This window comes from Nyctereutes procyonoides, unplaced genomic scaffold (assembly GCF_905146905.1).
Source record: "Nyctereutes procyonoides isolate TBG_1078 unplaced genomic scaffold, NYPRO_anot_genome, whole genome shotgun sequence".
NCBI classification, from domain to species: domain Eukaryota; kingdom Metazoa; phylum Chordata; class Mammalia; order Carnivora; family Canidae; genus Nyctereutes; species Nyctereutes procyonoides.
The window spans coordinates 805,756-821,742 of NW_026575020.1; the positions used below are offsets into that span (position 1 = coordinate 805,756).

The 15,987-nt window shown below is 38.9% G+C and overlaps 1 protein-coding gene across 4 annotated transcripts in view; it reads left to right on the plus strand.

Moving 5' to 3' along the window:
• GPATCH8 (G-patch domain containing 8) overlaps positions 1-15,987 on the plus strand; it is a 120,177-nt gene that overhangs the window by 67,238 nt on the left and 36,952 nt on the right. For all 4 annotated transcript variants that reach the window (XM_055317800.1, XM_055317805.1, XM_055317813.1 and 1 more), the window contains one exon: positions 130-216. In XM_055317800.1, coding sequence (XP_055173775.1) covers positions 130-216 — 87 coding nt within the window. The remainder of the gene's footprint in view (positions 1-129; positions 217-15,987) is intronic.

Sequence of the window (15,987 nt, forward strand, 5' to 3'; positions counted from 1 at the left end):
AATAAAGAGGTAGCTGAGTAAAATAGGAAGTTTTTATTTTCATGCAATACTGTAGTTGTGTAGATGATTTTTTAATGCTAATTGGGGGTACTTTAGGAATTAAAACTAATTATATCTATTTTTGTTAAGCTTGATTATGCTGAAGATGCTACCGAACGGCGCCGTGTCCTAGAAGTAGAAAAGGAAGACACAGAAGAATTGAGACAGAAGTACAAGGTACTTGAATGAAGCCATTCTTAACATATTGGGTGCTCACAGTTCAAGAGATACTTCCTTTTGGTGAAAAGGATCTCTGTTGATAACAGCATTTGTTTGACGTTTGGTGATGATTAGTAGTAGGCCTCGGGTTTTTGTTACTTTCCTATACTGCCATTGTAAAAACTATAGGGCTGATACCCACTTCATCAGTCTGTTGGAATGGTGATTATATTGGCATTTGAAAACAGAGTGCCAGGTACACAATAGGGAGTAGTAGCAGTAAAAATTATTTAAGAGTCCTTTGAGAACTTGGATCTATTGGCAAACTTTGTTTTCCAATGGATGGATGGTTTTAAGAATAACAAATAGTGAGGCCACCTGGGTGGGTCAGTTGGTTAAGCATCTGACTCTTGACTTCAGGTCAGGTCATGAGATTGAGCCCCAAGTTGGGTTCCATATTGGGCATGGGGCCTGCTTAAGATTCTTAGTCTTCCTCTCCCTTTCATCCTGTGCTTGCTCACTCTTGCTCTTAAAAAAAAAAAAAATTGGGGATCCCTGGGTGGCGCAGCGATTTAGCGCCTGCCTTTGGCCCAGGGCGCGATCCTGGAGACCCGGGATCGAATCCCACGTCGGGCTCCTGGTGCATGGAGCCTGCTTCTCCCTCTGCCTATGTCTCTGCCTCTCTCTCTCTCTCTCTCTCTCTCTCTCTCTCTCTCTCTCTCTCTCTCTGTGTGTGACTATCATAAATAAATAAAAAATTAAAAAAAAAAAATTGGGATCCCTGGGTGGTGCAGCGGTTTGGCGCCTGCCTTTGGCCCAGGGCGTGATCCTGCAGACCCGGGATCGAATCCCACGTCGGGCTCCTGGTGCATGGAGCCTGCTTCTCCCTCTGCCTATGTCTCTGCCTCTCTCTGACTATCATAAGTAAATAAAAATTAAAAAAAAAAAATTGAGGGCAGCCTGGGTGGCTCAGCGGTTTAGCACCATCTTCAGCCCAGGGCATGATCCTGGAGACCCGCGATCGAGGCCCATGTTGGACTCCCTGCATGGAGTCTGCTTCTTCTGCCTGTGTGTCTCTGCCTCTCTCTCTCTCTCCGTGTCTCTCATGAATAAATAAATAAAAATCTTAAAAAAAAAAATTGAGAACATCAGTATTTTCCTTTTAAAGGGATTAATTACAGTAAACTGCAATTTAGACCATATTGTAAATTAGCTTTCAAATAGACTGACCAAGGAACATGCCTTTCAAGATGTAGTATGCCCAGTCTCTACTATAAAATATAAATTTGACTAGTTAAGATTATCATACAGAAACCGATTTTGGTCATGAACCTTAAAGGGGGAAGAGGGAAAAGGGATTTATTTTTAAGAATCTGTTCTATCATAAAAAAAATAACTAATATAAAAACTGACAGAATTATAAGGAGAAATATTACATCTACCAAATAGTGGGGGATTTTAATATATCTCTTTAAATAATTGATTTAAAAGTAGAAAAAATTCAGCAAAGACATTTGAAAGATCTCAGTTAACAGATTTCACCTACTTGTTATATAGAACTGTGAGTCTGATCACTTTGAAAATCAGAAATCTTAAAAATATATGGAACATTTATTTAAATAATATTTTCTACCATAGCCTGGTGTCATAAAGTATCAACAAATTTTGAAGAAGTCAAGTTAAACCACAAAGCAATCAATTTTTTAAATAAAGATGATAGAAAAACCCCAGTATGAGAAAATGCCTTTAGTTTTCAATCAGAGAAAGAAAAAAATCCCAATAATTGGAAAATGTTTTGGTCTGAAAGATATACATACTACGTATCCAAAATTGTAGGATAACATAAAGCAGTGTCTTAGTAATAGTGAATATATATCCTTAAATGCTGTGTTAAAGTAGAAAATGAAGTAAACATTTCTCTTAGGAAGTCAGGAAAAAAAGAGCAAAGTAGGGACGCCTGGGTGGCTCAGTGGTTGAGCGTCTGCCTTCGGCTTGGGGCGTGATCCTTGGGTCCTGGGATCAGTCCCACATCAGGCTCCCTGTGGGGAACCTGCTTCTCCCTCTGTCTCTGCCTCTCTGTCTCTCATGACTAAATAAATAATTTTAAAAAAGAATAACAAAGTAAACCCAAAGAACGTAAAAGTAAAGAAATAATAAAAAACAAAAAGGTAACAGAAATGAAACAAAAAACAAAGCCAAAGTTAGCTATTTGAGGTATTTGTTGTGGTGATATTAAGAAAGAAAAGAACTAGAAAACCAGTATCAGTAATGAGAAGACACCATTGCAGATGCAGTAGGCAGCACTAAAAGATAAAAATACTGTGAATAACCTCATGCCATTGAATGCAGAAATTAAGTTTATTATATATTTTTAAGATATTATTTATTCATGAGAGACAGAGGCAGAGGGAAAGGCAGGCTCCCCACAGAGAGCCCGATGTGGGACTTGATCCTGGGACCCTGGGATTATGTCCTGAGCCGAAGGCAGATGCTCAACCACTGAACCACCCAGGTGTCCCAAAAATTAGGCTTAAATGGACAAATTCCTAAGAAATAAAACTTGCTAAAATATACTAAAAATGAAATAGAAAACTTCAGTAGTTTTGTATGTATTACATAAATTGAATGCATAGTATGAAGACTTTCCATAAAACCCAAATAACTTCACTAGTGAATTCTAGCAAAATTCATACAAGAAATAACTTCAGTCTTAATCAGCAATTTCTAATCTTCCAGATAATTGAAAAGAAAAACTCCCAGCTCATTTCATGAGAAATTAATACCACCTTGATGCTAAATCCTGACAAGGACACTTACATGACACTGATTTATAACACAGATGCAAATCCTAAAACACTAGCAAATACCAGAACCATTTCAGGGTATATCATGACCAAGTTATGCAAGGAATGCAGATTGATTTAATGTTACAAATGTATATAGTCAATCATATTAGGATATTAAAGGGAAAAAATCTATATGACCATCTCAATAAATGCAAAAAAAGCATTATATAAAGTTCTACATTCATGCATGATGAAAAGTCTTATTCATATTCTTAAAGAACCCTCTCTAACCATATAGTATTTTTTTTAAAGATTATTATTTATTTATCTATGAGAGAGAGAGAGAGGCAGAGACATAGGTAGAGAGAGAAGCAGGCTCCATGCAAGGAGCTTGATGTGGGACTCAATCCCAGTACTAGGACTCCGGGAGCACGCCCTGGGCCAAAGGCAGGTGCTTAACCGCTGAACCACCCAGGCGTCCCCCTTCCTTAATCATGTAGAATGCCTACAAAAACCATATACAAGATGTTGATTTTAATTTTTTTAAATATTTTTAATTAATTAATTTATTCATGAGAGACATTGAGGCAGAGGGAGAAGCAGGCTCCATGCAGGGAGCCCGATGTGGGACTCGATCCTGGGTCTCCAGAATCATGCCCTGGGTCAGAGGCAGGCGCCAAACTGCTGAGCCACCCAGGGATCCCGATTTTAATATTTAAAAGTTGAAAATGGGGCACCTGGTGATTCAGTTGGGTAAGCGTCTGTATGCCTTCAGGTCAGGTCATGATCCTAGTTCCTGGTTTCAATCCCTGAGTCAGCCACTCAGTGAGTAAATAAAAGTTGAAAACTCTCTTTTATGATGGGGAGATAACAAAGATGCCTGCTCTCATTGTTTCTGTTAAATATTGTGCTCCAGGGATCCCTGGGTGGCGCAGCGGTTTGGCGCCTGCCTTTGGCCCAGGGCGCGATCCTGGAGACCCGGGATCGAATCCCACGTCGGGCTCCCGGTGCATGGGGCCTGCTTCTCCCTCTGCCTGTGTCTCTGCCTCTCTCTCTCTCTCTCTGTGACTATCATAAATAAATAAATAAATATTAAAAAAAAATTAAAAAAAAAAATAAATATTGTGCTCGAGGTCCTAAGCAGCACAGTAAGGTAGATAGGCAGAAACAAAGATATGAGATGAAAGGAAGAGACAAAACTGTTTTTGGTTGTAGGTATGATCACATACATAGATATCTGAAAGAATTTACATATAAATTATATAAATCAGTAAGAATTTAGCTGGATGCTAGTTTCAAAATCATAAATTTAAATTTATGTATCTATATATCAACAAAAAGAAAATGGACATTACAAATGTATTCACCATGCGTAATAGCAGAAAAATTTATGAAGCACCTAGGAATTAGAAGACAGACATCATATATTTGACCATACATACCATACAATATGATATGATAATCACATCCTTAATAATCTGTTTAAAAGGAAAAAACATAGTTTATACAGTAGTTCAGAGGATTCTTTCTTCTAGCTGTATCTGACTTACGTTTAAAAACGTCCAACTCTTCAAGAGAGATACTCTTGAAGCTGACTAAGCATGGAGGGTATGGGGCTCTATCCCACAACCCTTGAGATCATCACCTGAGCCAGAAATCCAAGAGTTGGACACTTAACTGACTGAGCTACCCAGGTGCCCCACATGTCTGACTTCTTAAGAACAGCTTTACTAGCAATGCTTTTTTTAATCCTTGAAATAGGGGATCGATCCCTGGGTGGCTCAGCGGTTTAGCACCTACTCCGCCTGGGGCGTGGTCCTGGAGTCCAGGGATCAAGTCCCACATCAGGCTCCCTGCGTGGAGCCTGATTCTCCCTCTGCCTGTGTCTCTGCCTCTCTTTCTCTCTACGTCTCTCCTGAATAAAGAAATAAAATCTTTAAAAAAAAATCCTTGAAATATCTTTTATTCTATTTCCAATTTGTTTTATTGTTTTTTTTTTATTTTTTTTATTTATTTTTTTTGTTTTTTTGTTTTTTAATGCCTGTCTTTTGTCTTTGTAGCGCTATTTGTGCCCTTTTTTCTTTTTAAACATATTAATGTTTTAATTTCATAATTTCTTTCAAATCTTCCATTACCTGTAGTACTTGATAGGTGTGTTTCTAGTTTATTGGTTCTCCTTTTTCACAGTGGTTTGTCTCCCTGGGTGGCTTGCAGTTTTGTCATCTCATCATCCTCTGTGGAAGTTTCTTGTATCCTGGATTTTATTTGGAGGGAGTTCTTATGAGGTAGTTTCTTTCGTATGTGCCTTTGCTAAAATCTAGGGTCTTTAACTGGTAGACTGGTTTCAAAATGTTAATACCTAAATTAAGGGTTCCTGCTGTGAGTAGAAATTGTAAATCCTTCAATTCCACCAATGACTGGTCTGAAATTCAACCTCTTCTTATACATGACCCTTTCCATTTATACCCTGATACATGATGAGTTTCATGTTGCTTTTTCATGGACAGCAGGCAATGATACAGTGTAATTTTTTTTCTAGTTCCTGTTTCAAGGATAGAGGCAACTCTCTCTTTTTTTTTTAATTTATGATAGTCACAGAGAGGGGGGGGGGAGGGAGGCAGAGACACAGGCAGAGGGAGAAGCAGGCTCCATGCACTGGGAGCCCGATATGGGATTCGATCCCGGGTCTCCAGGATCGTGCCCTGGGCCAAAGGCATGCGCCAAACCGCTGTGCCACCCAGGGATCCCTCTTTTTTTTTTTTTTTTTTTAAATTTTTATTTATTTTTTAAGTAATCTCTGCACCCAGTGTGGGGCTCAAATTTACAACCCTGAGATCAAGAGTTTCATACTCTATGGCTGAGCCAACCAGGTACCCCATGGAGACAACTATTTATATCTCTGAACTTTTCACAAGGAGAACTTAATAGCGTCATCTTCAAGCATCTACGGATTGCCCTGTCTTGAGGAGCTCAACTACATATTAAATTTTGTACTTTTGTGTGTGTGTGTTTTAAATATTTTATTTATTTATTCATGAGAGACACAGAGAGAAAGAGAGGCAGAGATACAGGCAGAGGGAGAAGCAGGCTCCTCACAGGGAGCCTGATGCAGAACTTGATCCCGGGACTCCAGGATCACACCCTGAGCTGAAGGCAGGCGCTAAACTGCTGAGCCACCCAGGGATCCCATTTGTGTGCGGTTTTTAAGATTTTATTTATTTATTTGAGAGAGAGAATAAGAGAGCATGGGGAGGGGGAGGGGCAGAAGGAGAGGGACAAGCAGACTCCCTGCTGAGCAGGAAGCCTGACATGGGGCTTCATCCTAGGAGCCTGAGTTAGGCCCCCTGTGTGTTTTATTTTTATCCAGAAGTGTAAAATGGTGAAATCTTCCTCCTCTTCCTTTTTTCCTTTCCTGTTCTCTTCTCCCTGCCCTTTTCTTTCTTTTCTTTTCTTTTTTAATTTTATTTATTCATGAGAGAGACACAGAGATAGAGAGAGGCACAGACACAGGCAGAAGGAGAAGCAGGTTCCACGCAGGGAGCCCGATGTGGGACTCCAGCCCAGGTCTCCAGGATCACACCCTGGGCTGAAGGCAGGCGCCAAACCGCTGAGCCACCTGGGCTGCCCTCCCTGCCCTTTTCTTTATGCACTATTCAACCCATTTAGGCTGGGTTTAGCACTTTTCATGGAACCACTTTATTTAAGGCCACAAAATACCTCTACTTGCTAAATCCAGTAGATATTTTAAAATTCTTATCCCATATTCTGTTTCCTGGCAGCATTGAATACAATTGACCATTCTGTTCTATTTAAAACATTTTCTTTTCTCTTGCTTTTGAAGATTTCATACTCTCCTAGATTCCTCCTTCCCATCTCCCTTGCTGCTTCTGTATAGATTCCTTTGTTGGTCCCTTGTTTTCGCCATGAACTTTAGATGTTGGAGTTCATCATATTCAGACCTGGGCCCTATTTTTCTGTCTAAACACTGTCCTTAGGCCCTGAATGGTTATGACACTATGTTTCCTCATCTTTCACAGGGTTCTTTTCTATCCTTTAGGACTTAGCTTAGAAACCTTCCCTCATCTCTCAGTTTATTTTTTTAAACATTTTATTCATTTATTCATGAGAGAGACAGAGAGAGAGAGAGAGAGAGAGAGAGAGAGAGAGAGACACACAAGGTAAGGGAGAAGCAGGCTCCATGCAAGGAGCCCAACGTGGGACTCGATCCCGGAACTCCAGGATCATACCCTGGGCTGAAGGCAGGTGCCAAACCACTAAGCCACTCAGGGATCCCCATCACTTAGTTTAAATAAATCCTCCACTCTGCCTTATTCTCTTGCAACACTGTCTTTAATTATTTCTAATTATAAAGTTTTGTTTGTTCATTTGTTTATATAGTCTGATTACTGTACGGGGCAGAAATGGCCTTGAGGAGAGAGATTGCACATATTTATTGCCAGTATACTGTACCAGCATGATGCCTGGCACATAAATACTCAATAAGTATGTGTTGAATAAAATTCTTTGAAATAAAGAGAAGAGCCAGATTTGTTTGGTTTACTGTCAGAAATAGAAATATTGTAAAGAATATGTTGTTTTCAAGTCAAAGTAAATAATAAATGAAATAGCTGAGTAATTCACAGCCTCTTAAGATAATGCATTATGTTTTGAGGCTCTTTTTGTACTAAAATTTTTTCTCATTTGAACTCTTTGCATTAGGTAGAACAAGAATTACTTATCCCCATTTTATTGATTGAATTCATAGAAATCTTGTCAACTCTGAACTGTATTATTTATGAAAACTTTCCCCTTCCTGCTTGTTATTAATTTATTTCACTATATTTATTCTTCACCTTCACATGACCTTGGAACCTTGATGTTAGTAACTTAGACTGCCCTTAATTTGCACTTCTCAAGCACCACAGATTTTTTTACTTCCCTCAACACTTTGATCCCATCTTTTTTCTTCCTAATCCTTGTGTCATAGCTACTTACTACTTACCAAAAGCCTGTCTCCCCATTCAGTACAAATACTTGCATTTCTACATCTTTACTATCTATAGTGCAATATGAGACTGGTTCTGATTCACTGGGCTTCCAGAACTGCCAGATAATCCTTTCATATGTAATTTCCTGCTTAGTCCCCTCAGCTTTCATTCTTTTTTTTCTTTTTCTTTTTTTTTTTTTTTTAATTCATGAGAGACACAGAGAGGGAGAAGCAGGCTCTATGTAAGAAGCCCGACATGGGACTCGATCCCAGGACTCCAGGATCATGCCCTGGGCCGAAGGCAGGCGCTAAACCGCTGAGCCACCCAGGGATCCCCTCAGCTTTCTTTCTTAAGCATTTGTTCTCAGGCCTTCATCTTCACTTAGCCACCCCTTGTCCTTCTTCCACCTTCCCTTACCCCTAATAGAAAATTTAACAAAGAAAATTTAGACCATCAGGTGAGAGTGCATCATCTGCCTATAATATCCACATTGGACCCACATATTCCTGTCCTTAAGTATTTCTCCTGCTTTACCATTTGTCAAAGCATAATTCCTACCTATGAATTCTAGATCCTAGATCTCTATCTTATGAAAGGACTTTATATCTTTGTAAAGGTGTAACCTTGGCAGCCTCTCTTATTATTCGTTCTTTTCCTATCACCAATAAACATGCTCACACATTTGTGGGAAAAGAGAACCACTAACAAAAAAAAGAAAACTGTTGCCTCCCACTCTCTGTAGCCACCATTTTCTCTATTTACATAGATTTAGAACTAAACTTCTTAAGTAGTCTTGGGATGCTTGGGTGGCTCAGTTGTGGGTGGCTCAGTTGTTTAAGTGTCTGCCTTTGGCTCAGGTCATGGTCCTCGGGTGTCCTGGGATCAAGCCCCCCATCTGCCTCCCCTCTCAGTGGGAATGCTCTCTGTGTGTCAAGTAAAAAAAAAGAGAGTAGTCTATACATTCACTGCTTCCTGTACCATCACCTTCCATTCTTTTATTTACCTTTTTAAGATTTTATTTATTCATGAGAGACAGAGAGAGAGAGAGGCAGAGGCACAGAGGAGAAGGAGGCTCCATGCAGGAAACCCAATGTGGGACTCAATCCCAGGACCCCAGGATCACATCCTGGACTGAAGGCAGGCACCAAACCACTGAGTCACCCAAGGATCCCTCATTCTTTTATTTTTTAATTATCATTTTTATGAAAATTATATTTGTACATAGTTGTAGAACTATTTGGCTCTAAGTTTAAATAGGTTTAGATTTTAACAGGCAAGAAATGCAGTTCCATTTTGACAACCTGAGTATTTTATTAAATACTGATATTTAAAAAATATGTGTAAGGTAATGAGGGGCACCTGGATGGCTCAGTCAGTTAAGCATCCATCTCTTGATTTTGGCTCAGGTCATGATCTGAGGGTCCTGAGATTGAGCCCCATGTTGGGCTCAACACTCAGCACAAAGTCTGCTTGTCCCTCTCCTTGTGCTTCTCCCTCTGCTTGCACGTGCTCTCTCACTTGCTCTCTCAGATGAATAAAATCTTTTTTAAAAAATGTGTAAGATATAAAGAATAACTACAGACACTTGTGTGTCTTTTGCTCAGTTTAAGAAAACGAACATTATTGGTAACTTTGTAATTGCACCCCATTTCTTCCTCCTTTAGAGGTAGGCACTATCTTTTTGTGTTATCATTCTCTTGTATTTTTTCAGGTAGATTTTTGTTATGATAAAACTTACCATTTTACCATTTTATAGTATACAATTCAAAGACCTAGCATATTCACAATGTTATGCAACCATGACTACTAACTACTAATTCCAGAACATTTACATCATTCCCAAACGAAACCCCATGCTCCAGCAGTCATTCCTCACCCTGCCAGGTGGAGAACCTGGCAACTGCTATCTCTAGATTTGCCTACTCTGGATATTTCATATAAATTGACTCATGTAATATGTGGCTTTTTGTATCTGATTTCTTTTACTTAGCATGTTTTCAGAGTTAATTCATGTTAATAGCATGTGTAAGTACTTCCATTTCCTTTTTATGGCTGAGTATTACATTGAATAAATATACTTCAATCTGTTTAATCATCAATTAATGGATTTTTGGGTTATTTCTAGTTTTTGGCTATTATAAATAATGCTGCTGTGACCAACTTGTACAAGTTTTTGTGTAAATGTATTTTCTAGTTCTCTACATAGGAATGGAATTGCTGGTCATATGGTAACTCTCAGTTTAATTCTTTGAGGAAGTGCCAGACTCTTCAAAAGCAGGTGCACCATTTTACATTCCTACCAGCAGTGTATCAGGATTTATTTCTCTACATCCTCACTAGCATTTGTTGTTTGTCTTTTTTATTATAGCCATACTAGTGGATATGAAATGGTATCTTATTATGGTTTAGATTTGCATTTTCGTGACTAATGACTTTGAGTATTTTTTCATGCACTTACTGACCATTTACTATGTCTTTTGAAGAAATGTCTATTCACAGCTTTTGCCCATTTTTTATTTTTATTTTATTTTTATTTATTTTTATTTTTTTTATTTATTTACGATAGTCATACAGAGAGAGAGAGAGGCAGAGACACAGGCAGAGGGAGAAGCAGGCTCCATGCACCGGGAGCCCGACGTGGGATTCGATCCCGGGTCTCCAGGATCGCTCCCTGGGCCAAAGGCAGGCGCCAAACCGCTGCGCCACCCAGGGATCCCCCATTTTTTAAATTGGGCTGTTCTATTATTGTTAGAGAACTCTTAGGAATTCTGGAAATGAGACCCTTGTCAGATACATGATTTGAAAATATTTTCTCCCATTTTGTGATTGGTCTTTTCATTTGAAAATGTCCTTTGGTGCTCAAATTTGTAAAATCTGTTAAGTCCGCTATCTTTATTTATTTATTTATTTATTTATTTATTTATTTATTTATTTATTTATTTATTTTTGCTTATATTTTTGGTGTGAAATCTTAAAACCCATTGCTTAATCCAAGCCATGAAAATTTACACCTATGTTTCCTTCTAAGAGGTTGTAGTTTTAGCTCTTATATTTAGATATTTGATCTATTTGGATATAATTTCTTAAAATTAATTTTTGTATGTCATGTTTGGTAGGGGTCCCAATTCATTCTTACGCATGTGGCTACCCAGTTGTCCTAGCACCATTTGTTGAAGATTGTTCTTCACTGTATGGTCTTACAACCTTGTTGAAAATCACGATCCTGGGACACCTGGGTGATGCATCAGTTAAGCATCCAGCTCTTGGTTTCAGCTCAGGTCTTGCATGATCTCAGGGTCCTGAGTTTGAACCCTGCTTTTGGCTTGGCGGGGAGTCTGCTTGGAATTCCGCCCCCCCGCCCCCGCCTCTGCCCCTCCTGCTTGTTCTCTCTCTTTCTCTCTTTCAAATAAATAAATCTAAAAAAGGAAAAAAAAAATGAGAGTCTTGCTTATTGCTGCTTTGTAGTAAGGTTTGCATTGGGAAGTGTGCATCCTTCCTATTTTATTCGTTTTCAGGATTGTTTGGGCTAGTCTTGATCCCTCCCAATTCTGTATGAATTTTAGAATCAGTTTGTCAATTTCTACAAAAAAGTCAGCTGGGATTCTGATAAGGATTATGTTGAATCTGTAGGTCAGTTTTGGGAGTATTAACAATGTTAAATCTTCCAAGCCATGAACACAGGATGTTTTTCCATTTCTTTAGATCTTCTTTAATTTCTCTCAATATTTAAGTGTTGTACTTCTTTTGTTAAATTGAATCCTAAATATTATTTTTTAAATGCTTTTGATTTTCATATATTGATCTTGTATTTTCTGCAACTTTGTTAAACTTATTTATTAGCTCTAATAGTTCTTTTGTGTGAATCCTTTAGGACTTATTACATATCATATTATCTGTGAATACAGATACTTTTACTTTCTTCTTTCCAATCTAGATGCCTATTTTTTCCCTGTCTAATTGCCCTGCCTAGAACTTTCAGTATAGTATTATGTAGAAGTGGCAAAAGCAGATATCTCCATTCTGATCTTAGAGTGGGATCAGGCTTTTGGTATTTAACCTTTAAGTATATTAGCCAGGGGTTTTTCACTGATATCTATATCAGATTGAGGAAGTTTCCTTCAATTTGTAGTTTATTGAGTGTTTTTGTCATGAAAAGGTATTAGATTTTGTTGAATGCTTTATTTTTTACATCTGTTGAAAAAATAAGGATTCCCCCCTTTAATATGGTGCATCACATCATTTTTATGTATTAAACCAACTTTGCATTCCTCAAATAAGTCCTACTTGGTCATAGTGTATAATCCTTTCAATATACTGCTGGATTTAGTTTGCTAGCATTTTGTTGAGGTTTTTTGCATCTATATTCATAAGAAATATGAATTTGTAGTTATATTTGTAGTTTTCTTGTGAAGTGTTTTTATAAGGGTAATACTGGTCTCATATGATGATTCAGGAAATGTTATCTCTTTTATTGACACCCACCTTTTCCCCCTAAGGTTTTATTTATTTTAAAGAGCAGTAGAGAGCTCAGAGGGGTAGGAGCAGAGGGAGAGTGAGAGCGGGAGCAAGAATCCCAAGTGGACTCTGCACTGAGCACAGAGCCTGATGCGGAGCTTGATCTCAGGACCCTGAAGTCATAACTTGAGCCGAAACCAAGAGTCAGAGTCAGGCCGCCTGACTGAGGCACCCAGGTGCCTGTTCTTTACTTTTTAAAATGGTTTTACAATGTGTTTTGTATCCCTAAACATGTATTGTTTAATTTTACATGGTTTTGAACCTTATATAAATGGAAACCTATTTCCTGGTATACATGTATGAATTTCTCCAGAGTGTGGCTTTTGTTTTTATTATTTTGTTACTTTAAGTAGTTCTACCTCTGTATTTTTCCTGACTGCAGTTACACTTGACACCTGTATATACTGATAAGTAATGTAGTCATTATCATTTTTCCTCTAGAAATTCTGTGATTTCAGATTTATAGAAAAACCTTTAAAAATATTAGTTCCTAGTTTTATTTTACTGTATTCATATATGTTGCTTTATATTATCTCTTCTTGGAATTTATTACAGTTTCTTCTATAGCCTAATATAGTCTTTTTTTGAACATTCTATGAGTATTTTAAAAGGTGTGTTTCCTGGGATCCCTGGGTGGCACAGCGGTTTAGCGCCTGCCTTTGGCCCAGGGCGCGATCCTGGAGACCCGGGATCGAATCCTACGTCGGGCTCCCGGTGCATGGAGCCTGCTTCTCCCTCTGCCTATGTCTCTGCCTCTCTCTCTCTCTCTCTGTGTGTGTGACTATCATAAATACATTTTAAAAAAAATAAATAAAAAAATAAAAGGTGTGTTTCCTGTTTTCAAGCCACACAACTTAATAGATCAAGGTGTTCGATGTCCTTGTTAATTTTTATCTTTTTAATCTGTCATTAAATGAGAGATGATTTGAGTCTCCTTACTTTAATAAATCTCCTCTAATTTCTCCATGAATGTTGCTGCTAGATTATGATATTAAAATTTTTAGATACCGTGAGTTGCCCTCATTGACATTATAAAGTGCCTTTATCTTGTTTAAAGCTTTATAGTGTAATCTGTACCTTGAGTGAAAGTAAGACCTTATTCCTGCTTTCATTCTGTGTATATTGCCTTGTATATCTTTGGGTTTTGGGGGGTTTTTTTGGTATGTATGTATGTATGTATGTATGTATTTATTTATTTACGATAGTCATACAGAGAGAGAGGCAGAGACACAGGCAGAAGGAGAAGCAGGCTCCATGCACCGGGAGCCTGACGTGGGATTCGATCCCGGGTCTCCAGGATCGCGCCCTGGGCCAAAGGCAGGCGCCAAACCACTGCGCCACCCAGGGATCCCTTTGGTATGTTTTTTAAAAAAGATTTGTTTGTTTATTTTAGAGAGACCCAGGTGGAGATAGAGGCGGAGGGACAGAAAGAATCTCCAGCAGACTCCCTGCTGAGTGAGAAGCCCGCCACAACACAGGGCTTCATCCAGTAATGCTGAGACCATGATCTGAGCTGAAATCAAGAGTTGGTTGAGCGTCAGACTGAGCCACCAGGCGCCCCCCCCCCTTTTTTTATTCAGTCTTTCTGAATGACCTTGTTCTGGATGTGTGTCTTATAATCATCATGGACTTGGGTTTTGCTTTATGATACAATATGAAAAAATTTTTTTTCTTTTTTTTAAAAAGATTTTATTTATTTATTCATGATAGTCACACACACACACACACACAGAGGCAGAGACACAGGCAGAGGGAGAAGCAGGCTCCATGCAGGGAGCCCAACGCGGGACTCAATCCCGGGTCTCCAGGATCGTGCCCCGGGCCAAGGGCAGGCGCCAAACCTCTGCGCCACCCAGGGATCCCACAATATGAAAAAATTTTAATGAATTAACTGTGTATATTTTTTTTAAGAAATCTCTCAAACTCCCCACCCCAAGATCAAGAGTCATATGCTTAACTGACTGAACCAGCCAGCTGCCCCAATTTTTATGTTTTATGTGACAGATAAGTTTGGTTTATTTTATATTATACCTTTTTCTTTTTTTTCTTTTATTAAGTTTTATTTATTGATTGATTGATTTATGATAGAGAGAGAGGCAGAGACACAGGAGGAGGGAAAAGCAAGCTCCATGGCAGGAGCCCGACACGGGACTCGATCCCGGGACTCCAGGATCGCACCCTGGTCCAAAGGCAGGCGCCAAACCACCAAGCCACCCAGGGATCCCCCTATTACACCTTTTTTAAGGTCACTGACTCTGTGGTATAGATAGAGATGGATTGTATTTTTGTTGTAGTTACCTTTTTTTAAAAAAAAAAATTTTTTTTTAATTTATTTATTCATGAGAGAGAAGAGAGTGAGGCCGACACAGGCAGAGAGAGAAGCAGGCTCCACACAGGGAACCCAATGTGGTACTAGATCCCGGCCTTCAGGATCACACCCGAGGCTGAAGGTGGCGCTAAACTGCTGAGCCACCCAGGCTGCCCAGTAGTTACCTTTAATTTAATAAAATTACCCTTTGTTCTCTCTTTTTTAAAGAGTGTCCATTATTTTTGTACTGTTAGAAGCATCAGGTTAACTTGCTCCTCTTCTTATTTCCTTTCATTTCATCTACCACCTAATGCTAATAAATACACTCAGTATGTAGCATACAATTAAATATGGGTTATAATACTTATAATACTTGACTTTCAGCTTTGAATAAAGTTCTTTTTACTTTTATTACAAATGCAATAATAAGCAAAACTCTAATTCCCATTTGCCTCTACCTACCCTGTTTTTTTTTCAAGATTTTATTTATTTATTTATTTATTTATTTATTTATTTATTTATTTATTTATTTATTTATGAGCAACGGGGGTGGGGGGGCAGAGACACAGGCAGAGGGAGAAGCAGGCTCCATGCAGGGAGCCCGACGTGGGACTCCATCCTGGGTCTCCAGGATCACGCCCTGGGCTGCACCCAGGTGGCGCCAAACCGCTGCGCCACCGGGGCTGCCCTACCTACCCTGTTTTATAATAGTTGATACCATTTCTATTTTGTGAGGTGTATAGCATGTACCTTCTGATCTCTGACACACTGCTTACTATCCCCACTTCTCTGAACCTCAACTCTATATATAAATATATTCAAAGCCTGCCAGTCCTTTTGCTGAGTCTTTTCCTCATGATTTCCTGCAGTTGATATCCCAATAACTTCTTTAAAAAGGATTGTGCAAATAATATTTCCTCAATTATTTTTGTATGTTGAGAAATATTTATGAAATAATCAATGACATTTTAAGGACAAATATGTGCTTTAAAGTTGCCTGGGGGGGTGCCTGGGTGGCTCAGCAGTTGAGCATCTTCGGCTCAGGGCCTGATCCTGGAATCCTGGACTGACTCCCACATCAGGTTTCCTGCAGGCAGCCTACTTCTCTCTGCCTATGTCTCTTCCTCTCTCTTTGTGTCTCTCATGAGTAAATAAAAAAAAATAAAGTGGTCTGGGGCAGATAGTGCCCTTG